This window comes from Nipponia nippon, unplaced genomic scaffold, assembly GCF_047370975.1.
Source record: "Nipponia nippon isolate SJK-2023a ecotype South Korea unplaced genomic scaffold, ASM4737097v1 scaffold_4, whole genome shotgun sequence".
Taxonomy (NCBI): domain Eukaryota; kingdom Metazoa; phylum Chordata; class Aves; order Pelecaniformes; family Threskiornithidae; genus Nipponia; species Nipponia nippon.
The window spans coordinates 90,071,579-90,097,932 of record NW_028262358.1 but is presented as its reverse complement, the minus strand read 5'-3'; the positions used below and the strand labels follow the sequence as shown (position 1 = coordinate 90,097,932).

At 39.9% G+C, this 26,354-nt stretch overlaps 1 protein-coding gene across 6 annotated transcripts; it reads right to left on the bottom strand.

The window, feature by feature from the left end:
* Positions 1-282: 282 nt before the first annotated feature.
* LCA5 (lebercilin LCA5) lies at positions 283-26,354 on the bottom strand. 6 transcript variants are annotated; one of them, XM_087776626.1, is made up of 11 exons: positions 26,259-26,354; positions 25,665-25,748; positions 22,379-22,467; positions 18,090-21,854; positions 13,764-14,148; positions 10,760-11,289; positions 9,132-9,269; positions 7,763-7,859; positions 6,253-6,398; positions 4,218-4,356; positions 283-2,372 (listed from the first exon to the last, which is right to left on the bottom strand). In XM_087776626.1, exons 5-11 carry the CDS (start codon positions 13,960-13,962, stop codon positions 1,570-1,572), a joined length of 2,052 nt encoding a protein of 683 aa, XP_087632752.1. In that variant the 5' UTR covers positions 13,963-14,148; positions 18,090-21,854; positions 22,379-22,467; positions 25,665-25,748; positions 26,259-26,354; the 3' UTR covers positions 283-1,569. The 6 variants fall into 6 exon arrangements, with proteins under 6 accessions (XP_087632752.1, XP_087632750.1, XP_087632751.1 ...); XM_087776624.1 differs by lacking the exon at positions 22,379-22,467; XM_087776625.1 differs by lacking the exon at positions 26,259-26,354 and having other exon boundaries at positions 25,665-26,119.

Below are 26,354 nucleotides of genomic sequence, written 5' to 3'. Positions count from 1 at the left end.
TCGAAGCATCTTGAAATCATGAGAATTCTTCTCTGTATTTTAGTAGGTTTTGAATCAGGCTCATAGGGAGCATATCAGAGAGGCTTTTCAAAATCTGTTGTTCTAGTAAGGAATGACCTTCAGCTTATTTTCTGGAATGCCTCTACTAAATCCTTAATTGCCTACCTTTTTAATTTGCGTACGTGGCACCATGCAGTGAATGATGTCACTAGCAATGTTGCTACCAACCCTCCCTCCCTCCACCAGTATCAATAACATGATATAAAAACTCAGAACTCTGTGTTAAAGATGATCTACAAACAAAATTTTTACTCAACTCATTTAACAAAACCATTTTGTTAAAAAATGACTTAGTAACAATTGGAATTTTACATAGAAAATTCAGAAATTACAAAAAATGGCATTATATAATAAATATAACCTGAATATATGAGAAGAGTTAGACAAATTTGGTAGTAAGGTCTACAGAAAACCTATGCAGAAGAAAGATCAGCTGTTCCTGAGTTAATTGTGTTTCTGTTGATCTTCTTCTGAGATAACATGATTGCAGTGTAGAATATTCTTTTTCTACCTGAGCCTTTGTGATAGATACATCTCTTCTATCCATTTCATGACACTGATGTTACACATGCCTTCTCCTGACACAGTTAAGAGGCTCCAAATGCTGGAGAAAGAAAATATCTGAGGCCTAAAAGAAGTACTGAAAATGAAAAGCGGTGTACTGAGAGCAGCCTACAGGTAAAGAAAGACCCAACACTCCCCACGCTGGCTAGCCAGAGATGCACATCTAGTAGCTGTCCTGAATGCCAGGGCTGCCACATAAAAGCTTGTTGCCTTCTTAGCCAACTTATTCTGCAATAAACTATAATGATCCCTTGTGAGAAGTATGATTTTACTTGACGTACCATTACACATCAGTAAGTCTCAAAAATTTAGAGAGTGATGGCGAGAGAGAGAGGGTGAGAGCAAGCAAAGGGAAAGAGTGAGAGAGAGAGAAGGATGAGGGGAAAGAAAGTGAGCACGCAAGAGAGTAAGAGTGAGAGGGAGCGTGAAGGGTGTGTGAGTGAGCATGAGGAAAGGGTGCCAGTGAGTGTAAGCCTCTGCAAGTCCTTCCATTCCTATGGCATCCCTACCAGCTCTGCACTACCGAGCCTCTCGGACCCCGAGCCACAGCTGCACAAGTCAGATGGTGCCACGTGGCGACAGTGACGGTTGGTCTGGACCCCAAGTTGGGGCAGAAGCATCTTCTCTGATTGACTGAAGCGGCCAGCCAGCACCTATCTCATCTATCAAAAGTCCCTCAGGACACCTTCCCTGTCATTCTGCCAAAAGAGACACTGCCAGATCTCCAAGGTCTGTATTTGGATATTACATTTTAGAAGAAATTTCCTGCATATACGTTAGGCTGTTCTATCAAAGTGCATCTTTCCTCTATACATATACCCATTTATGTAGATTATTCCTTCATAAGGCTTTACAATATATGTGAAATGTTTCAAATCTTTATCTAATAAATATTACATGAAAATATTTTTTCAGTATTTACATATGAAACATATAAAAATATGATCATTGTAAGACTACTTCTTCGATTTCATCTTCTAAAGAACCAAGGGTCTTAACTCCTGGCTTGCTTGTAGTGTGTTGCAAACGGTGTCTGTTTAGGTTTCTTCCTTCACCGAAAAGATCATTGTCGTCTTTGACTTTGGCTTTACTGTTTTTATCGACAAGAGTATTACTAGAGTCCCAATCTATGTCAAAAGGTGTTGTATCGTTATTTTTAGAAAGAAGGATGGTACTGGCACTGCTTCCGAAGAGTTGTTCCATTAAATTGGACTTCTTTTCTTTCTTACTATTGAAATCTGCATTTTCCTTAACATTTTCTTCTAAGTTGTCATTTTTTTGAGTAAGCCAACTCGGTCTTGCTGATCCTTTCCCAAAGGAAGGTACATAACTACCAAATGTTAACTCATTACTTAAATCTACGGTCCTTAGATTTCGCTGCTTCAGCCCTTGTGCTCTTGTGGCATCATCCTGGCTGTCATCTACAGGAAATCCATTAGTAACCTTCCCAGGAATCTCAAAGAATGGATTGGTTTTTTCTTTTTTCTCCAGGGAATCAGATTTTCTTGCTGTATTTATGAGTGGTGCTTGGGAAGCAGGTTTCATGTTTGTTACATTTTGAGTTTCTCTATCAATTTCTTGCATTTTAGCAAGCAGGAACTCTCTTTTTTGCCGCTCTTCCAACATTTCAGTGCTTTCTCTCTCTACTTCAGGTTTGTGGATTTCTGTCTCCATCTTTGTTTTCTCTTCTTTATCCAATAAAAAGCTGCTTTCTTTTTTCATTTTGTCATATTCTTCCCTTTCCCACTCTGCAGGAAATGTTTAATCATTATTTAAAATGTTTTAGTTTTAAAATGCCTTTAAAAGAATATTTTGAAAATAATGCAAGCAAAAGCCATTGAGTTTTTAATACGCTCTTCTATGCATAACGTGGTTTTCCTACTGCAAAAATAAATGATTCAAAAATTACAACTAAATTCACACCAGGTTCTCTGCTAAGGTATTAAAGTTTACTGTCGTCTTCCAAAGAGAGTAGGACATTATCGATGGTTTAGAATTTTCAGAGGAATTTCATTTCTGCCAATTGCCTTCCCATTTCCTGGGTTTGAATGAAAATGAATACAACATCACTGATTTTAATAGTCCTGACTTGCACAGTACTTTATTTTTCTTTGTCAGCACCACTGACATTAGGACGGTTCTGGGATATATGTTTGGGTTTTTTTTCCACAAAGGGAACTACTCCTGTGAAGCCATCAGGCCACAAAGTCACAGGAGTCATTACCGGTTTCACGTAGTGAATGATTTAAAATACACTGCATCTGCTGCATACAGAAAACACCTTTACACGAGTGTTCTGTGCATCACCATGTGAACTCAATGAGAGTGTCTGTGCAAATACCAAATGTCAGTTTGCACAGCTATAAAGGGATACCAAAGGTGCAAAACAGTAATAAACTTCTAGATAGAACCTGCAAATACTTAAGTGTACAAGAAAAAAGAAGCTTCTCAAATATTTCTCTCTTCAAAATATTTTTCTATCAAGACAACAGACATGTCTTTGGCCAAAAGTTGAATATGACTATTCGGCCCCTTCAACATACTGGCATTCCCCTCTGAACACTTTATTCAAATTTCCAACTGATGTTTTCACAAAGTTCCATGTTATCTATTGTACTTCAGATCAAGCTTACAGAAATAACTGCAACAGTTCAGTTCATCTATATTTTTTATATATATATATATATATATATTTTCAATAGCATATCACTATACCAAGTTAAGTAAGTAGCTACCTTTCTGTATGTAATGTGGGGAAAATATCAGCTTATACTGTAACATGGGTAAGGTGGCCAAATCATCTTACTTAGAGAGATCACAGAGCAGATTCTTGGCTTATGTAAGTTGTGCACTGATGCCAGTGGAGGTAGAAGATTTTACACAGAATTTACCTCTGAAACCAGCTACAGATTTTTAGAATTCTTCCTTGTCATCTAGCAAAAGTGATACTGTTCATTAACTATAATCACTGAAAGAGTATTTTAACATGACAGGATGCAGTCCATCTAAAATACTTTAGATTAAGAGATTTATGAATGTAATTCTTTAAGATGTTGTGAAAAGCAAATTAATAAAAAAGCAATATTAAAATGTAATGATAGGAACTGACATTTCTCAAATAGCCACACCAAATGATTCAGATAACCACAAGTGAAAAGAGAAACTACAATTTCAAATGATACGAGTGAAGTAGATATGCACTGAAAAAACAGGCCACATTAAGGAAAGCAGATTCGTTCTACAATGGTAAAAATATACTGCCTACCTCAATAACATCTAGCAAGTCAGAGATAACATCAGCATTTATCTGCTATATCATCCTTGTTTTGTAAAGCAAAATCTCTCAGGCTTCAATACTTTTTCATGGGAAGCATTTTTTGCTGCTGCATATTTAACCACAGCTGAGTACAGGGCACAGATTATTCTATACCCTGTATTTCTTTCTGATTCTCTTTGCATAATATAGCTGAAAATAATTTTCCACTGTAGTGATCTCTGCAAAATCATTTTGCTCTTCTCACAAGCAACTAGCAGCCCCACTTGATTAGTATTCTATGGTGTATTTTCCAGCCTTCAGCTACCCGTTTCCTTACCGTCATGTAGTTTTTGAACCCTCTCCTCTAAAGCCTGTATTTCCTGAAAACGTCTCAGTTTCTCTTCCGTTTCCCTGTCCTGATCTTGTCTTAGGAGGTCTGCTTGCTCTTTCCATCCTTTGTGTTGAGTTTCTGTTTCCTGAAATAAATTAATACAAAACTGAAACTGATGCGAAAAAATAATCAAGAAAACAAACAAACAAAATCATATGAACTTCTATGTCATTCTGAAATCACATTCTTACTGCTAAATGTAAAAACGAGCAAGTCATCTAAACCAAACCAGCTTTGACAACCCAGGAGTTTGGCTCTAAAATCTTATCAGCTGTAACATAGTTTTATGCACCTGAAAAAAAATGAATAGATAATCAACTCTATTCTGTATTACACATTTCAGGAAAGTTGCAGTTCCAATCTCATAAAGCAAAATTATCACTATGTTAGGGTAGTTCTCTTTAGAAGTCAGCAGTTGTCTTTTTCAAGACAGTCTTTTTCTGGTGGGCCAGACCCCACCACCTTATTCTTTTAACAAGCAAGCAATTAGTTATTCTCTACTTCCACAATCTGATCTTTTTACTCAAGTAAGTGGTTGTAGATTCAGACAGTTTCACGGTGGTACTTAAAGTTATGGAGTATTAAGCAACAAACAGTGAAAGAGAAAGGTTCAATCTTGGCTGAAAAATTCAGTTAGGGAGTATACATACACATTTAAAAGGAAAGAACCTGCAGAAAAGATATTAATGTCAGCAGTAAAAATCACTAACACAGAAAAGTAGTGGCAATGAAGTGAAGAGAAAGCCAGTGTAATCCAACATGTGGATGCTAACTTTGCAGCTTGTGCTTATTTTAGAGTAAAATAAGCTTCTAGATTAAAATAGACTTCTAAGAGAAATAAGAGAAACAGTTACTACTTAATGAAGAGAGAAAATATGACTATTAGCCAAAACAACTTCAAGTATTTTCCCTTCATGTATAAGATCACCGTTACTATATTTAAAAAAAAAAACAAAACAACAACTTCATAAAGAGATGGCGGCCAAGTATTTAAAATGCTTGACTTAGAAAACTGATGAAAGCACAGGCTACCCAAATCTAATTTAGGTTACTTAAAGCAATAGCCATACACGAACTAGAGAGGTTTGTAAGATGACATCTAGTTGGACTCCCTGAGCTGCACTTGTACCAACTGTGCGGTTCTGTAACTCACACACCAAAGTATATGCTGGAAGAATGCATACATTAAACTGCATCCATACTTACAGAAAGGATTTTGGAAGAGAGAACATATGAATGAAATAGCCATGAAAAAGCTTCAATCCTACCAGAAAGCCAGTCAAGACCATCCTCAGAGCATTATTTCTGACAAAAGTCCTCACCTTATGTAATCAGAATTTGTACCAGAATCTGTGTCATTCTGATTTGTATTATGTTACAAATCTCTTTGATTTTAGCCTGAGGTCACAGAAGTATTAGCAACACTTCTAAGGGCACTATTTTATTATAAAAAGGGAAATGGAAAAACAAAAAAATCCAACCGTATTCACAAAGCTGGAAAAACGACAGAAGAAATACCAGCACTATGACAATAAGAGGAAGTGTTAGATTTATGCATTGTGAAATAAATCTGGAAAGTAAAAGAAACCATAATTAAGACCAAAGCAAAAAGAGAGACAAGGCAGCCAGCACTGTTACAACAGATTTCTCAAATAAGCATTAGAAATAATGAAAAGGGGAGAAAATCAAAATGAAGTCTTAAAAACTTCAAAGAAATGACAGTGGCAGAAAAAGAAACAAATTGAGCTAATGGTTATCACTAAGACATAGAATATGATGAAATAAGTATCATAACAATGGAGTATGGTATTTCCAGAAGGGCAGAGTTTCTCTTAAAGATCAAAATGTTTTCTAAATTGTATTTTCCATATATTTATATTTGTATATTTACACATATTTTCTAAAATATAAGCTCTGCATTAAACATTCAGTCTCATAGCTGAGTTATCTGCAGCAAGTCTCACATTTTTATGGAACTCACTATTTTAGGAAGAATCCCTTCTTTCTTGTTTACTGTGTCACCACAGACAAGTTCTGATTCTGGAAGAAATTCTACTGGTGAGAAGTATCCACTGGTCTGTACACCTTTTGTGAGGTGTGCTCCTTTTTTAATATTTTGGTTGTTGGCTGTAGAAAATACAAACTAATTAAATCACATTTTCACTTGAAAATATCCCACTATATACCTATCTCTCATTTTTAATGATTTGCAGCAAACATAAAAGACTGTATCAGTGCCAATGGAAGTGGATAGTATTGACACGTTTCACATACCTGTTTTCAGCATCTGTAAAAGCTAATTAAAAAAAAAAACTGCATGCAAAAGTTCCACTGAACCCCCCCCACCTTAAAGCTACTTATAAAGTCATTACAGTACACTGAATATTTGTTAAAAAATCCCTGCAAAATATCTCACTCATCTTACTGCTTGTCACAGAAGCTACATGTAGAGAAGCAAAGTCATAAAATTAAAATTCACTTATTTGCATCTTTGAAACACATACACTTATCTCTATGGAACGACATTTTTAAAAATCTGCACCTAAAATGGAATAATAATAGAGTATCTATAATAAAATCATAGAATCATAGAATTGTTTAGGTTGGAAAAGACATTTAAGATCAAGTCCAACTGGTAACATAGCACTGCCAAGTCCACCACTAAACCATGTCCCAAAGCATCACATCTACCGGTCTTTGAAATACCTCCAGGGATGGCGACTCAACCACTTCCCTGGGCAGCCTCTTCCAATGCCTGACCACCCTTTTGGTGAAGAAATTTTTCCTAATATCCAACCTAAACCTCCTCTATGATGAGCAGCAGACAAACTGTTTGAAATGCTGGCATTAAATATATAAAAGAGTTCCATAAATTCCTGCTTCTTCTGACAAGAAGATTCTACACACACAGACACACATATATACACACGTATTTATGTGGGCAGCATAAGGCTTGAGGCTGCCTTGTCACACCAGAAGAAATCACTGCACTGATACTTTTAGAAGATTATGTTCTGGGACATATGTACACTTTGAGGAAAAAAAAGAGTGCAGCTCATCTGATAGACAGTAAATTTGAATCAGTAAAAAATAAATAAAAATCACTGCCATAATATTCATAGCAGTGAACTTATGTATTTTTAAAGCCTCTATAATTTATTGTCTTGTAGACACTACCTATGATCTCTGAGAGAATTTACTAAACAACCTTCCCCTCCTCCTCCACCCAGGAACATCTGGTATGAAAGGAGTTCAGAAGGCTGTTTGATGAAGTTCTGGGTTTTGGTTCTGCTGCAGCTACAGAACACTCAAACAAACAATGTGCCCTTCCTTGTAACCAGTGCTGTGTTGAAAGCAGTGCAAAAAAGTAAACATTCTTGAACAAGCAGTGGTACAGTCAAACACTGAATGGCATGAATGACATAACCTAGCAGAGTAATTTAAAAGTGTTGCTATTAATTTTTCAGCCTTTATTGCTTTATGTAAGTTACCTCTTTTTCTTTGTATAATATCCATGTCTTTTCTTGGTGATAGCTTCAACATACGATTAGCGTATATATTTTTTGCTTCAAGTTCTCTTTCTTTTTCCTGTGAATGAGAGAGGTAGGTATAGCAATGAGTTACTAACATTTCATTTACTAGTCATTAGCAAAGCTGTACATTAAACTAAAAATACATGTTGTAAATAGAAACAGAGTAAAGTAATCAATAGTTACATCCAATGTTTTACAGAGAACAATAACATTCCTAATTTTGCTTATGCTATAAGAAAGCAGATAGAACTTTTCCCCCAAAAAACTCATTAGCAAAATATTCGGGGGGGGGGGGGGGGGGGGGAAGAATCTCTGCGGTGAAAATTAAGCTAAATGCCAATGCTTCCATAAACCTAAATAAGACTTACAATGTATGTATAGATTGCACAACTGAATTTTCAGCGTTGTAAAGAGTTAAACATTTCAATGCCAGCAATGCTACTTGTCACAGGGCATGTCAGTACCATGGAGCAGAGGCCCACTGCATCATAGAGGTAGAGACATATTCTTCTTTCATGGTATTTATTGAATAAAATACAGCAATGAACAGTGAGTTATCAGAAATCATCCGATAATAAAAATATTTTCAAAATATTAAACTCTCCACTAACAAATCAGGCTTAAAATACTTGCTCTAAACAGGTAAGTTTTTGAGTTACTAATGCTACTGCTACTTGCTTGATAGCTAGTACCGTGGTAAACTGGTGCACCTCCATTGTAAAAGTATGTTTGAGACTTGGGGTTTCAAGGAAATTCTGCTAGAAACTGAATACTTCAGCTCAAGTCTTATTTTTTTTTTTCTAAAGATAAACTGACTAGGAAGAACATAACTATTTTCAGTCCTTAAATTTAGAATTTGGGCAACGACAGAGTGAGGGGATGGAAACCTTTGCACAAATTTAGCAACACATGTGGATATCACAAATACAAGAAATTAATCTTTACACAAACCTACTGTAATGCAAGTACATTAGTAACATTAAGTACTGTATATACCTGCAGATTTAATTTTAAAAATCAAGCTTTCAAAACCCAATTTTCCAGTAGATCTTGTGGTTTAATCGCAATGCTTGGCTATGTACTTGATCTTGCTTTTCTTAACTAGTGCTAACAATAATGATTAACATAGAGACATTCCTGTTATAAACACTGTAGGGTCAGAGCACAGAACACTTCAATTTGAAGTAGGAAAAGAACTCACATGTGGTATATAATTAAGTACACAGCAGAGTGCAGTCAGTGGTAAACTATTCAACCCTGATTACAGATACTTCCAAAGATAAAATGCCAGAACAGGGTTAGCAATTTGTATTGCTTCACATTTTACCTTCAGCTTCTGATTTAGTTGATGAAGCTCTTCTTGGAGAACTCTGTTTTCTTCTTGAGCCTCATACATCTTTTTTTTCTTTGAATGTAACTCTCGTTGAAAACTGCTACCACTTAATTCAAGATTTTTTTCCAGATCCTTCAATTAAAGCAAAATAATATTTTTTTAATAACTGAAGTACTTTTTTTATCGTCAAATTACTTAAGTAAAATTACAGTAAACCAGCATCTTGGATTCAGCTATCGGCTCCACCATTGCTGTAACACTGAATACATTTAAACCCTTAATCCTAACTTTGAGGGTGCAGACAGAGCACTTGCAGATGCTGCAGCTCATCCTTCTGGAGTATTGAGAGGTGATTTGAGGACATAATGGGAACACACATGACTTTCTGCAAGACTCTTGGCACAGTGGACCTCCAGATCTCTTAAGACAAATCTCAAACCGGTGCTTAAGAAACAGAATACCTCCCTGGAAGTGTAGGATTAGAAGGAAGAAGACAAGAAATACTTTTTAACCTTTCTACTGGAAAGAAATCTGTGATTGTGGTTTCATTTACATACCCTCACCTTGCAACAGCTGTTTTAAGTGAACCTGTGATGATGAGAGAAGGAAAAAAGTAGAAGCAAATCCCTTACTTTTTAGGGCATGATTCATTTTAACATTATCCAGTACTACAAATGCTGAAATACCTGATCATAAAACTACAGATGCCAGATACACTACAGGGTGAGGTGATTTGGGTTACTCAGCAGTTTATATCTTGGTATTTTGGGATTTATTTTATGAAAGCTTATTTCCAGCTTAATCCTTTGCATTTCCAGATCTATTATCTCTGTAATGTAATTTAGGTTTAATTACTAATATAGACACCAAACTTTAAGACTTTTTTAATGACCAACATAATTTCAACTAAAAATTGTTGTATTGCATACAACTACCAACAGTTTAATAGTGTTAACACAATTATTTTTAAATAAGATGAGTTTTTAGACATGTTTACAATGTAGACATGTTTAGATATGTTTACAAAAATGTGAACATTTTTGCTGAACAAAATTAAAATACATTGCACAAAATTCTTAAAATGGATACCCATAAAATGTTCTAAAGCTCATTTTGGTATTAAAAAAATTATGGTAATTTTGTTCAGCTCAGCTCTCAGATGTGCAGAATAGTGGACAAACAGTGCATGAATGCAGTTCAGAAAATTGAAAAATAATTACCATATATATGTTTTTTAGAATTTTAGTATACAGTTCCCTAAATACCCAGAAAATTTTTAACAAATGCTTACCCTCCAAGAGGATAAATTAGACTGCATAAAGTTGTGTTATAGCTGCATGCATTTCTGAAACGTTATCACTAGTTATAAAAACACTTAAAAGCACAAGTCCACAGTATATATTCTGACAAAATATACCGAATCTGTAAACAGAAATGTGAGTGCACAACTACCAAGTATGTAACTATATAATCACCTTGGAAATAATTTACTTGATGCTACTTATGTGTAAAAAAAAAAAAAAAAAAAAAGAGAATTATTTTCTATTTGTTCCACTTCATGACGCTCACTATGGTAAGAAATATCTGTACCAGAATTTCTTACAAAAAGAAAGTCATCTCACCTTAATTCTTTTTTCACTGTCCTCTAGCCTGCTCTCTGCATAGGCTAGTTTCTTTGCCAGGTCATCTCTTTCGGCAAGGTGCTTATCTGCAGACAGCTTTTTCAGTTTCTGCAAGACAGTTTTTGTTCTGTACAGTTCATCTTCCGAATCTTTCAGCCGTCTCTCAGTTGCACGTTCTCTCTCTTGAGATTTTCGTAGGCGCTCCCTTAATATTCTAATCTCATTGTTGTGCCGAGCAAGGAGCTGAGAGATTTCGTTTTCCGTATCTTCAAACTTATTCAAGGCTTTCTCCTGCCTGTGCTGAAGCCTCTTCAGTGCCCTGTTTTCCTTCTGCAGCTCATCTAGTTTGATGTGGAGTTCAGTCAGTTCATTTCGGAGCTCATTGATTTTCAGCAGCCTAGCAGAAAGAACTCTTTTTGTAACAAGATCTATATCTTTTGCAGGAGAATCCCTAGTGAGGCTCTGAGAACGGAAGCCCCACTGTGTCCCTCTTTTGCTTGGTGCATATTTGGAACTCAATTTCTTTGTGGCTAAGAGAGGAAAAATAAAAAGCATGTTTACTATAAGACAATGCAATTTGTCTATTCAGACATCCTTCTTGGAATAAAGCTCTGCCTGAAACAATTTTACAATACTTAGCAGAGATTGCAGCTTTCAAACCAGACAATAAAAGGCATATATATGATAGACTCATGCTGCTTTTGATAGAAAAAAAATGGAGCTTTATGTTTGTGATCTACTGTAAGAGGTAATATTTGCAGCCATCAATATAGGACCATTGTAAAGTAATAATCTGCAAATTGTATTGGAAATAAGAATCATATTTTGCTAATATTTAATGATGTTTATTAAAATGTTTTAGATATACTGTACTCTTAGGCATACAATATTATCAAATGCTTTTAAAATGGCAACAATTAGCTGAGCGTTAGCTAGTTATGTGTTATGCAAGATGTAATTCTCTCAGACAAATGCAGTAGTATTTTCAAATCCAGCTGCCATGCTTACAGACAAAACAGCAGATTTCAGAGGTTCAATGCAAAAAGCCTCCAAAGCAAAATTATAAATCCCATGAAAATTCAGTCCTCCCCTGAATAATTTATTCTTGTATCACATTTTCCACACAGTATCCTTATTTGATTACTAGTATGCATCACTCGCATTCCTATTTCATATTATTATTTTCTTCTCACCCCCATAGATAAAAGCTAAACATTTTCTTTCTACCTTATTTGCCTCTCAAGCCACACTCAAAGAATGAAGCATATAATCCCCCAAATATATCTGTTAAAACAACTGCATATATAGAGAGCACATAATTCATTAAGCTACATCAGTGTTCGGAAGCCACATACTGAGCAGCAGCTTATAATTCAGGCTTGAAAGCTGGGATACAGCAATAGTGCAGTTACCTATACACAGACAGGGAGTCTGTGCGACAGCAAATTCTTCCTTTGGCGCTCACCATGTTTCTATTACACAGAGAATATTTTACAACAAAAATAACAGCTTTAAAGTATTTTCTTATCATTTCCTCTAAACATTTTGCACAAATACTCATTCATTTTCTGCTTGATGCTCATTTTTTCCACAGCTTGGGCAAACAAAAGGGTTTTTTCCTTTACAAAGAACACGTCACATTCAGGTGGGAAAAGGCACATACATGCACTGCAGGAATGACGCCACTCCTATCACCAACTAAGGGAATTCCCATTAACCCAAGACTTCCAGCCCCTTGAAAAATTTCTCCCCATTTAGGGCAGAACAGAAAATTCCAATATCAAGTTTGCACTGTCGACCATATAGTTAAATTGGGGAATAGTGTCTTTCAAGAACAACATGCCATTCACAATACCTTCATGTAATAATTATGTTCAGTTCTGGCAATGTAATCAAAGAACTAGTCATTCATTTGCCCCCTCCAAATTAAATAGCACAGTGGAAATGCGGTTATTGTTTCCCAGAAAGCTAATGCATGACTGCTATGCAGAAGATGCCACTTCTGAACACAGAGAAGCTCGGCAAAATACCAGTTGCACCAGGACACCAACTCTGTCAAGGATCTGAAGAGATATGCTCCCTGGGCAACTTCAATATTTACAGTTAGATTTTCTGGCACACTCGAGATCATAATGTTGACCAAATGATTCCCATGGTATCAAGCACCTACGAATGAAATAGAGCCCTTGCTTGAGAGAGGCAGGATATGCTCTGACTTCACCAGAAAACGTATGCAATTATTTAGAACAAGCTGTCAAAGCGTGGCAGAGAGGCTTCACATCCCTACTTCAGCCCAGGACCTGGATAACCATTCTCTTCCTTTTTGTAGGGACGTTCCCTTCCCCGCAATCTCAACCAAGAAAGCAGTGCATGTACGTGAGGTGCGTGTGATGGAGCTGAAAGTGGAGCTATTTCATCTCAGACTGGAGATATTTTACCCTCAAGGAAGGACCAGGAAAAACTTTCTTTGGAATTTCCACATGCACCTAACTTTCACCAAACACATTTTCTCTCTCTTGCCACATTAGCAATCTTTCATTTGTTTGTTTTTTTAAAGTACCCAGTATTACACTGTAAAGCTTAGTCAACTAGACTTCTACAAGAGAGAGATCTTTAGGGGTATTTTGTCAGAGAAATTTTAACAGTTGTCTCCCTTTTACTCCCTTTTAAGGACTTGCCCTGAGTCCTTGGCCTCGAGTCTTTTTGTCAAAGACAAAAAGAGAGCACCAGCATGATTCAACAAAGGGCTAGTATAAGAGCCACGTTCACTTTTTAAGGAAAACATGAATAATTCTGAAAATCACCAAAAATCCTCCTTATGCAGAAACAGATTAATTTCAATTTTCAACAGAGCAGTTACAGTCTACCTGCCATCTGTAGCATAATTCACATGAACTTTATTTGTAGATTCTCATAATGGTAGCTTCCCACTTCCATTTCAGCTTTCAAAGATAATTAACTCTTTAGAGCAGTTACAAAGCAGCAATTTCTGCTATCTACCTACCTTGGTAGTGCACAAGGTTGTTTGAAGTTTGTGTTTTGTGATCTCTTTTTTCTTGGCTTGTAGATGGATAGCTTAGTGTTGGTGACTGGCCAGATGAATGAGATGCATTATCTTCATCTGAATAATAGGAGTCACTATTTTTATCCCCATCTGATTTCCTGTCGTGTTCAGAATCTGGGCTCCTTACTCTTTCTCCCATTTTTCAGATTTAACTGCTTTCCAGATTTTTCTCAAAGACTGTTCATTTTGACACAAAGGACCTTTCAGTTGTCACAATGGCAGCAGCTGGATTATTTCCTTGGATATATCATCTTCATCTCCAAAGCATGGGATCTTTGCAGTTCAGTTCAGCAAGCAGTAGTTATCATTCAGAATGCATTTTTTTCTGTAACAATTTAGAGAGGAAAAAAGTGAGAATGGTGTGCTGGTTTTGGCTGGGATAGAGAGAATTTTCTTCATAGTAGCTAGTATGGGGCTATGTTTTGGGTTTGTGCTGAAAACAGTGGTGGTAACACAGGGATGCTTTCGTTATTGCTGAGCAGCGCTTACACAGAGTCAAGGCCTTTTCTGCTTCTCACACCACCCCACCAGCGAGCGGGCTGGGGGTGCACAAGAAGCTGGGAGGGGACACAGCTGGGACAGCTGACCCCAGCTGACCAAAGGGATATTCCATGCCATATGGCATCATGCTCAGCATATAAAGCTGGGGGAAGAAGAAGGAAGGGGGGGACGTTGTGAGTGATGGCATTTGTCTTCCCAAGTAACCGTGATGCATGATGGAGCCCTGCTTTCCTGGAGATGGCTGAACACCTGCCTGCCAACGGGAAGCAGCGAATTAATTCCTTGTTTTGCTTTGCTTGTGCGCGTGGCTTTTGCTTTACCTATTAAACTGTCTTTATCTGAACCCACAACTTTTCTCACTTTAACCTTCCCGATTCTCCCCCCCATCCGACTGTGGGGAGAGTTAGCAAGTGGCTGTGCGGTGCTTAGTTGCTGGCTAGGGTTAAACCACAACAAATGGTTTTGTCGTTTAGTTAAGAAAGAAAGGTAAAAAACCCTGTAAAATTATTCAGGATTCCTATAACCTTATGCCACGTGCTGTGCTACATTAGCTTTACTATTTATATTAAATGTGACAGACATCACTCTAGGAATGCTACTAGTATTACACTCAGTAGTTTGAGCCGCTTCATCCCCAAAAGGGAAATCAGAAAATTAACACAGCTAAATCTAGAATAAGAAATTACTCCCAGGTTAGAGAGAGGGGAAAAGAAGCATTTGGAAAACAAAACAGAAGACAAGTGAAAGCTTGACACTATTCAGGAAAATACTTTAAACATATTTTAAAACTTTTTACCAAATAAATTAACAACTTATTCATGTGACTAGAATTGAGATATTTGTAGAATTTGACTAAATCTTCCATATCTCAATTTTTGACACTCCAATGATGTCAAATAATGGGCTTGGAAAGCAGTTGCCCCATTTGTCTGGAGGACATTCTGTCCTTAACTGCTAATGAAACCGTACCTATGTATTGCAGTCTTTGCCCCAGAAAGTACTCTCATACCCTACAACGTCTAGTGTGTTTCATGCCTTCAAGAACTGACAGGAGCACACACATTTGTGTCCTGTGTTTTATAGGAAAATGCAAATATAGCCTTTTGGGGTTTTTATATTTGATAAGAGAGACCACACTGCTGCTACATGGTGAACATTGTATCTGCAGCAGGTATAAAATGAGAAGGGCTGCTCCTGCAGCCTGTCTTCGGATGTAAACTGAAAAAATCTCCTGATCTCAAGGTAAAATCACCTTATTTTGCATTTTTGGAGATACTTCCTGAGAATACAATGGAGCAAATACGTCTAAAATTTTCCTCACGTTCTCAGTCAAAAGAATTTTCTCATCAGTTTAGGAAGTATTTTACTGACTACGCTCAGCCTCCCATGCCTTTTGTCTGTCTCGCGACTCTTCACAGCTCTCAAGCTTATTTCACCATCTATCTCACTTCAATCCAACTTCAGGATATCAAGCCTCTAATGGGTGAAAAAATAGGACTTGCATCCGAGCCCATCAGTTCTGCCTGTTGAATGACACAAGCTTCTAGCTTGTTTCTAAATGGCAAAGCAAACTACACACAAAAAATTAAGTCACTTTCAATCAAAACTGTTCTACACCACAGGGCATACAACATACCTGTAAATGAGCTGTAAATTTTTCACTATATTATTTCCCAATAAAATAAAATTAGCATGCTTCTTGGCCTTCTATTCCACTGTCTATACATGCAGAATTGCATAGCCAAGGAGAACAGAAGCGTCAGCTGCCAAGACAGGTTTCATTACAAATTCAAGCTTTCTGGCCCAGTTCACTGTTAGCACAACTCTCTCTCCAGTGACTGGAATCCATTTGCCCTCATAATCTATACAGAAGGAATTAGAGGAATAAATATCCCAACAGAGTTCTAAATTGGGAAGCTGCTGGGAAATTAATACTGAATTATTTGGAAGAGTGTGTTTTTCTTTACTTAGGGAGTAACTTTCCAAAATGTTTTTTAAGCATCTAAATATTTTCAAAGTGGTCCAAATAAATTACATGCCTAAAACTTATGTCAGAGAAGATTCTAATGAAAACTAAAATTGCACTGCAAAGCCCAGAAAGAAGACAAGCTACGCTTGACATCACTTGTCCTAGAGATCGCTAAACAACACCTGCTGGAAGGTATCAGTTATTGCAAACATTCAAATGATCAGTAATGACTGTTCTTTTTTCTTCTGAAATAATGCAGTTATTAAAGACATTTCAAAAGCATATACCTAACTATAATCGTATTATCTCGTTTGTCTTTAAGTGTAATGAAGTCCCTCAGATATATTCATGAGTGCAAAACTCGTAAGAAAATTAGAACATATCAGAGTGCATCCCTACTCCCAAACAGCTCCACTCCTAAGTCCTGGACTCACTAACATCTGCGCAGAATGTATGTTATTTTGCTCCTTGAAGAGCAAACCAAGCCCAAACTGAAACACAGGTAGAATTTTGGGGACAACCTGTTCTCTAGAGGGTACACAGGGAAGACTACATCAGTTTTGCCTCCACAGGACAGAATCTCAAGGAATGCAAAAAATATAAAATAAAATATAAACTAATATAGTTATATTAAAATACTAAAATAGTATAAAATATAAAAATAGTACTCAGGAGGGCTGTAACACAGACCTCATATTACTACAGTAATCCTGACTGAAAAAAAACATTACAAACAGTAGTTGCATTTGTAACCCACACAAAGTGTGGTGTTGTCACTAAAGCCAAAGGCTTCATTTCCAGCTAACAACATGGGCCACAAAACTTGTCAGACTTTGTGTGAACTCATCTTGGGTGCCTGGAGCTTTGCTATAGCTTATTTATCTGCAACAAAATTAGTTAACAACCAAGGAAGTTATCTAATTTGTTTTAGCTTTTTGCTTAGCTTTGTACAATTGTCTAGCACCTACTGTTACATTTATGTTTATAAAATAACAGACAGCAATGACAAGTAGTTATTCTGTGCAGAGCAAACTATCTACAACCCTTGCAAAAACGCAGCATAGAGGAGTACAGGCATGGCGTGACTGCAGGGGCCTGAAAGCACAAACATGGGACAATACCGGGGCCCTGTAACAGCTTGCCTGTGCTTAATTACTGGTCATCAATAGGATGCAGTCTTGGGAGCTGGGTAAAACTGGTTTTATAGGCAAGACATAGAACAAAGAACAAGTATTCAACATATGTAAAACACGCCACATGTTGTACATTCAGATGTAATGTGGAATCATGAATCAGTGTATAGAATAGAATAGAATAGAATAGAACAGAACAGAACAGAACAGAACAGAATAGAATAGAATAGAACAGAATAGAACAGAACAGAACAAATAGAGGTACATTGAAAAGGTACAAATCAAGGAACCCTGAGGTACACATTGGACTTCCCCATCCTCCCACATCACCCATCAAGTGCACCCAGGTCCTTGAGCAAAAGCAATCCAATGGATGGGTTTGCCTTTGCCCAAGGCAGGAATCACCCAGACTGTCTTCCCCATCATATTTTTTATGTGCACTACAGGGACTTTATCCTCTTCTACAGTATGTAGAAGATTTGATTGGGCAGGGCCAGCTCGATTGGCAGATCCCCTAGTGTTGACCAACCAGGTGGCCTTTGCTAAATGTGTATCCCAGTGTTTGAATCTCCCAGCACCCATTGCTCTCAGTGTAGTCTTTAACAGCCCATTGTATCGTTCCAGTTTCCCGAAGCCTGGTGCGTGATAGGGGATGTGACATACCCACGCAATGCCATGCTCTTTGGCTCAGGTGACTATGAAGTTGTTTCGGAAATGAGTCACATTGTCTGACTCAATTCCTTCTGGGGTGCCATGTCGCCATAGGACTTGCTTTTCAAGGCCCAGGACAGTGTTCTGGGCAGTGGCATGGGATATGTTTCCAGCCATCCGGTAGTTGCTGACAGCATGGTGAGCACATGGTGCTTGCCTTGGTGAGCTTGTGGGAGGGTGATACAATCAATCTGCCAGGCCTCTCCATGTTTATATTTCAGCCATCGTCCTCCATACCAGAGAGGCTTTAACTGCTTGGCTTGCTTGATTGCAGCGCATGTTTCACACTCATGGATAACCTGTGCAATAATGTCCATGGTCAACTCTACCCCTCGATCACGAGCGCATCTGTATGTTGCATCTCTTCCTTCATGACCTGAGGTGTCATGGGCCCATCAGGCTAAAAATAATTCACCCTTATCTTGCCAGTCCAGATCCACCTCAGCCACTTCAATCTTAGCAGCCTGACCCATCTGCTGATCGTTTTGATGTTCTTCAGTGGCCTGACTCTTGGGTACCTGAGCATCTACATGATGTACTTTTACAACCAGGTTCTCTACCCGGGCAGCAATATCAATGCGGCAGCCCAGATGGGTTTGCGTCTGCACTGCCAGTTGCTCTGCTTTCACTGCTATAACCACCCCCATAAAGCATTTGCCACCATCCATGAGTCAGTACAGAGATGAAAGTACTAGCCATTTTTCTCGTTCAGCAATATCCAAAACCAGCTGGATGGCTTTCACCTCTGCAAACTGACTTGGTTCACCTTCTCCTTCAGCAGTTTCTGCGACTTGTTGTATAGGACTCCATACAGCAGCCTTTCACCTCCAATGCTTCCCCACAATATGCCAGGACCCATCAGTGAACAGGGCACATTGCTTCTCATTTTCTGGCAGTTTATTATACAGTGGGGCTTCTTCAGCACACGTGACCTCCTCCTCTGGCAATCTTCCAAAATCTTTGCCTTCTGGCCAGTCCATGATCACTTCCAAGATTCCTGGGCAACTGGGGTTTCCTATTTGAGCCCATTGTGTAACCAGTGTGACCCCCTTACTCCACGTAGCATCAGTTATATGATGTGTACAGGGGACCCTCCCTTTGAACATCCAACCCAGCACCGGCAGGCGGGGTGCCCAGAGGAGCTGTGCTTCAGTACCAACCACTTCTGAAGAAGCTCGAACCCCTTCATATGCTGCCAATATCTCTTTTTCAGTTGGAGTATAGCAGGCCTCGGATCCTCTGTATCCCTGACCCCAAAACCCTAAGGGTCGACCTCAAGTCTCCCCTGGTGCTTTCTGCCAGAGGCAGAAAGGGATTGAGAAAAATGATATCAAAGGGATTGAGAAAAATGCATTAGCGATATCAACTGTGACACACCGCTTGGCTGCCTTTGACTCCAGTTCATATTGAAGTCCTAGCATGTCCGGCACGGCAGCACTCAGCGGCAGCGTGACTTCGTTCAGGCTGCAATAGCAGCTGTTAGTCTCCACTCTCCATTAGACTTTTGCGCTGGCCGTATGGGACTGTTAAAGGGTGAGGGGGTCTTGCTGATCACTCCTTGGCTCTTCAGTCAATGAATCAGCTTACGGATGGGAATCAGGGAGTCTCGGTTGGTGCAATATTGCCGCGGGTGCACCGTTGTGCTGGCGATTGGCACCTGTTCTTTGACCCTCAGCAACCCCACAACAGAGGGGTCCTCCAAGAGACCGGGTAGGGTGGACAGCTGTTTAATTTCCTCTGTCTCCAAGGCAGCTACGCCAAAAGCCCACTGGTACCCTTTTGGGTCCTTGAAATACCCTTTCCTGAGGTAGTTTATGCCAAGGATGCATGGAGCCTCTGGGCCAGTCACAACGGGATACTTTTGCCACTCATTCCCAGTTACGCTCACTTTGGCCTCCAATACAGTCAGCTGTTGAGATCCCCCTGTCACTCCAGAAATACAGATGGGTTATACCCCTTTATAGCTTGATGGCATTAGGGCACACTGTGCACCAGTGTCCACTAAAGCCTTATGCTCCCGTGGGTCTGATGTGCCAGGCCATTGAATTCACACAATCCAGTAAACCCGGTTGTCCCTTTCCTCCACCTGGCTGGAGCCAGGGCCCCTCTAGTCCTGGTCATAATATTCGTTACTCACTTCTTATAAATACGAATCAGAAGTCCCTTTATTAAGATTGGAAGCAAAATTGGCCCTTCTGCTCTGGGGAACTGCCCACTGGAAACCAGAGCAGCAATCTTCCTGGAAGAACCTCCTTTTTGTGATTGTTTTCCCTTGCAACTCATGTACCTGTGCCTCTAGGTCAAGGTAGGTTTTCCATCCCACTTCCTCACGTGCTCTCCATGGTCACACAGGTAAAACTACAGGGTGGCCCATGGCGCGTACCCACTGTATCCTCCCTCTTCAGCAGAGGGACACTTACTCCTAATGGCTGAGATACTGGTCCGTACAGGTGGGGAGTAGGACATATACTCTTTGACTTGCTGGAGCTCCCGGAACAGTTTCTCCACAGCCGAGATGCAGGCCCATAGGGAGGAAGAGAGACTTTCTTCGTATTGCCAGAGTTGGCCAGCCAATTCATCTGCTGTTTGTCCTTCTCTGTCTTTCCAGGTCATTACTGCCAATGAGTTGGCATATGACAATGGTGCACTCTGTACCAACTTCCACCACATGCGTCGTGTGCACTTGACTTCATCTGGATCTTTGGATAATTGCTCGTTGTCCAGGTCATCATAAATCACCTCCAGCACTGCTAATTCCCTCAGGTACTGGATAACTCTCGCCATGGTGGTCCACTTGCCTGGGTGACACAGAACATCTTCCTTGAAGGGGTATCTTTCCTTCACGCCTGACAGGAGTTGCCTCCAGAGGGTGAGGACTTGTGCCCCTTCTCCAATCACTTTGTCAATGCCCCCATCCCTAGAAAGGGACTCCAGCTGCTTGGCTTCCCTGCCCTCCAATGCCAGGCTACTGGCCCCGTTATCCCAGCATCGGAGCAGCCAGGTGACAATGCACTTGCCTGGACGATGACTAAAATCTTTTCACATGTCTCACAGCTCACTCAGGGACAGGGATCAGGTGGCTACCGCCTTGTTTATGAGTTCAGCCTCTTCCTCCTCCTGTTCTCATGATAGCCCTGCTTCAGAGTAGTCTGCCTCATCCACTTCTTTCCTTAATAGGGGAAGAGTTTCTTCTGTTACTAAATGAGCTGACTTTCACTTTCAACATTTCTTCTTGTGTATAGGGGCAACTGATACTGGCACAGCTTGGTTCTCTTGTTCAGCTGCAGTGCCTGTCGCTGGGGTTGGAGTAGCCACAGTGCCTGTGACGGGGGTTGGAGTAGCCACAGTGCCTGCCACTGGCGTTGGAGTAGCCACAGTGCCTGTCGCTTTGTCGTCAGATCCAGAGACCTGCTCTTCCCCTTGAGGGTACTGAATAGTGTTGAACAGGGCTCGGTAGGCATGGGCCAGGCCCCAGCACGTTGCAGAGATTTGTGTCTCTCTGGAATTGTCAGGGTGACAGCATACTTTTTCCAAATATTTTACTAGTTTTTCAGGATTCTGCACTTGTTCAGGGATGAAGTTCCAAAACATTGGAGGTGCCCACTGTCCTTGGTACTTGCCCATACTATCCTACGCAGGCTGCCACTCATAACTATCCAGCCTTGGGGCAGATCTCTGGGTGCTGGTCTTAAATAGTTGTTTAACCTTAAACAAGACCTGAAACACATTCAGGAGACATAGCAATAGGAACATGCTAGTTTGAACACCCCAAGGATATTCAAAATTCTCAAGAGCTATTGTAACTAGGCTGGAGGAGAAGGGGAAGGTGAAGGAGCGGGGGAAAGTGTCCCCCCTTGTCTCTCCCATAAATTTGCTCTCCAAGGAGAAAAGGTAGAGAGTGTAATTATTAATAGTTTCCAAAAGATGGTTCCTAAAGTACGGAAATGACGGCAGTGCTGAGTACAAATACCAGATTAGTCTCTCAACCAGTAATTTTATCATAGCATAAGCCAGTGGTACACAGTTCAGCAAAATGATAACCTTAATCCAGCCCCCAGTGGTGATAAACAGCACAACAGGGAACATATACAGCAAGTAAGTTGTTACAGAACACAACTCTGAGAACAAGCACAACAACTCTGAGAACAAATAAATCAACACTGCTACCAGTGACTATTAACCTAATACTGAATGCTTATAACAAATTTGTTTTAACACACTCTGGTCAAATCTGTCATTACCTCAACCCTTCGAGCCCCACATTGGATGCCAAAAAGACTGTTGTGGTTTAATCTGGCAGGCAGCTAAACACCACACAGCTGTTCGCTCACTCCTCGCCCAGTGGAATGGGGGAGAGAACAGAAAAATAAAGGTAAAAATGTGGGTTGAGATAAAGACAATTTAATAGGACAGAAAAGAAAGGGAAAATAATAATAATAATGATAAAAGAATATACAAAACAAGTGATGCACAATGCAATTGCTCACCACCTGCTGACTGATGCCCAGCTAGTTCCCAAGCAGCGGACTGCTGGCCAGCTTTTCCCCTAGTTTATATACTGAGCATGAAGTCATATGGTGTGGAATATCCCTTTGGTCAGCTGGGGTGAGCTGTCCCAGCCATGTCCTCACCCAACTTCTTGTGCACCCCCAGCCCACTCGCTGGTGGGGTGGGGTGAGAAGCAGGAAAAGGCCTTGACTCTGTGTAAGCACTGCTCAGCAGTAACTAAAACATCAGTGTGTTATCAATACTACTCTCATCCTAAATCCAAAACACAGCACTATACCAGCTACTAGAAAGAAAATTAACTCTATCCCAGCTGAAACCAGGACAATAGAATAAAGAGCAAGATGCACAGTGTGTTAACAAGCATATAAAAATGATCCCAAATGGACCTAAGGCAAGGGGGATGAAAGCATCACCATCCTCCTCCTGCCAGAGAAGGATATGGGATGCTGATGACTTGCTGTAAGGACTTCCCCCTCCCAGCTGAAGCCAGTCAAGGCCCAGAGGGAGAGTGGATGGGTGAAGATAACACCAGAGAAAGGATTTGGTACTAGAGTTTGTGCCTATGTCACTGTAACTGTATAGAACTTGAACTGTGTTAGTATCTGGACTAATACTAAGTCTTTGATTAGACTGTTAAGATTTTAATTAGACTATCACTCAATTGTTGGCTTTGCATCTGAGATGTGTTCGCTGTTTTGCTCATAACAACATGCTGAATAAAACAAACTGGTGGGAATTCAAGCAACCTAATCTGTTACTTGGATGCAAATCTGTCCCAGGGCCACAGGGGCACATGTGGCATCCAGAGGAGTCCTGGACTCCTGGGGCAGGCACATCAGTGTTAGAGGCTGCACCACATCCAGAGCTGTTAACCTAGCCCTTTCTGGAAGCAGGGATTACTCTATGGGGCAAATATCTTCAACAGTGTAGATATAGCCAAGATACACCCAAATTTTGTCTGCCTTCAGGATACAGAGGACAGAAAGAAATCATCATCCACAGACTTCTTCTTGAGAAGAAAACAAATATGAATGAAAACAAATGGGACTGCATTTAGAGAAAACATAAATGCCTACAGTTCAATCATCAAGATGTCTAATTATATATATAAAACAAGAACACTCACTTTCACTTACTGACTTAAAGCTGATCAGTTATTTTATAGTCTCTCAAGTGTTCACTGAAGAGGCAATAATCTTTTTGAAGAATGCTTTTCATAACTCAGTGTATTTAAAACAGACAAATTGTAAGAACTGGAGGATTAGAATTATCCATCACTTCTGTACTGAATATTCCCCACTTTTGAGAATATTTTGCTAAGTAGCATTTTGACATACAGCAACATAAATGAATAGTAATTTCTGATGTGTTCTGGAAGTACTGTGAAAAGCAATGGACTGAAAACATTGAAAAAGGTGAAACAATAAAAGCTCCCTTGATGAATCGCCAAAAACATTTGCTGAATCTTCAAATGGTTTTCAGTTTTATAAAATGGTAATATTATCATATTTTCCATACAAAACAAGAAACCTCAGTCTGTTAAGTCTTGCCAAATTCAGTTTTCCACGAGTTTATAATGTAATTTGATTAACATAAAGAATGCACAGTTTATCTTGAGAACAAATGAATCACTAGGATATTTGAGTTTTACTTCAGTTAGCCTAAGGACTGTATAATTACGAAATGCTTTGGTTCACTGACTTTTCAGTTGTTACTAACTAGTTGGAGTTGATTATAAAATAAATTCAACTTGTGTAAGTTAGATCCACAAAGATATCTATTTTCCCCTGGTACATTTAACAAGTTTGTGAGTGAAACACTGTGGGTTAGTACTGGGTCTACTAAGCTCCACCACCCCCACCCCAACTCCCGCCCCCCAAAAGCTCCACACATGCTTTTAGAAGCCTCATGCATCAAGATCAGATCAGTATAGAATAGCTGAAATAAATCTGGGACTTGTACAAACTTTAGAAACAGTTTTGTTTCCAGAATTTCATACTCCTTCCCTTCAGCAACTTCTACTATTGCTATTATTTACATATTTTGTATTGAAAACATGCTCAATATTACAAAAAAACAGTCCAGCTCCAGGTCACTGTGAAGGATGTGACAGACAAAACAGAGAACACAAAACAACTGCAATGGTGACAGAATACTGTCTCCCTATCACTCCTAAGTAAATCACAGAAACAGAAATTGAACTACTGGATTACAGGTATTAAGCAATAGAGAGAAAGGAAAAATACTCAGTATTTCCTCTCTCACAGTACACCCAGAGCTTAGTTCTGTAATGCAAGACTCATAAAACCTTTTAAAGTCCTTTTCAACCTCAGTACCCTTCTAAGACCAGAAGCTAGATGCTTTTACTGGTCACCATATGACACTTCCCGAGTACAAATGCTGACCTCTAATGGTCCATTCAGTTTTTCCACCTATTCTGAGAAAGGGATAGTGCAAGAAAGAGCCAGCTTCAGACAAGTACAAAACCATGAATCCGAATTATTAAAGTGCTGAACTTAAGAGCAAAGAATAAATTCAAAAGAAATTTGTCTCCCTCCTCTTCCTCCACCCATCTTTTTCACATCTAAATACTGTAGTTCTTCCAGAAAAAAGAAGAGCAAAAGAATTAACTTGTATCACATCGAAACATATTCACTGATGAGGCTTTACTGTGGAGCAAATATTTTATTAGGGAAGCTTTCTGCAGCTGCTAACTTAACTGTATGCATTTCTTCCAGGTTTACCAGCTTTTTGAGAATTAAAATGCTATAAGGTTTTAAAAGCCAATGTTAAGTTTATCTGACTCTGTGACAGTAATACTTAGTGTCACTTTCATCAGCAGATCTCAAAATAAAAAAGTTGCAGTAAGATCAGAGATAAGGAAACAGTAGTCCAAATAGGTAATATGCAGGCCAGTCCTACAACCAGGAAAAGAGATTATCTTTCTAAATCCTCCATCAAGGAGGTTGATGCCGTCGTTCATGTTTCCACCCATACCTCTGGTGTGTGTAGACTTACCTAGTTCAACTTGGACATTCCTGAAAGCGGCTCTCCAGTTCCCAAAGTGTAAGCAAAGCAATTTTCCTTCACTGGGAAGAAGTTCTTAAAGAACATATCCAATATTATTTTTAATTAACACTTTTTAAAACAATTAACAACTACGCGTGAGAGTAAATTTTAAGTGCAAACATTTAACCCTACAATAAATTACTTCTGAGGAAGGGAACTGAACATTCGCGGCCCAGTTTTGGGAAGGCCTACTGCCTGAAACCCGCCGGTGCTCGGGACGAGGCCTCTCCTCCGCGCCCCAACTCCGCCGCTGGGAGCCCCAGGGCCCAGCCGCTGTCCCCGCTGCCTGCCCCGGGACCGAGCCGGTCATCCCGGCCTACACAGCACGTCGGGGGTAAGATCCGCAGCTGCGGATCCCAGCACCACCCCCGGAAGCTAAGCCTAGGCCTAGGCCCGGGCCCGCTCCCAACCCTCACAGCCCCCAGGAACACCCTCCCTCTCCCCGGCTCCTCCCTCCGCCCCGCGATACCCCCGTGGCCCCAGCCGGCCCCGGCCCGGCCCGGCCCCGCGACGCCCCCCGAGAGGCCCCGCCGGCGGCGGTACCTGCCCGCCCGCCCGACGGACGCGCCGGCCGTTGCCACGCTACGCTTAAAGGGGCCGCGGCGGCGGGCGGGGGCTATTGACAGCGGCTGCCCGAGC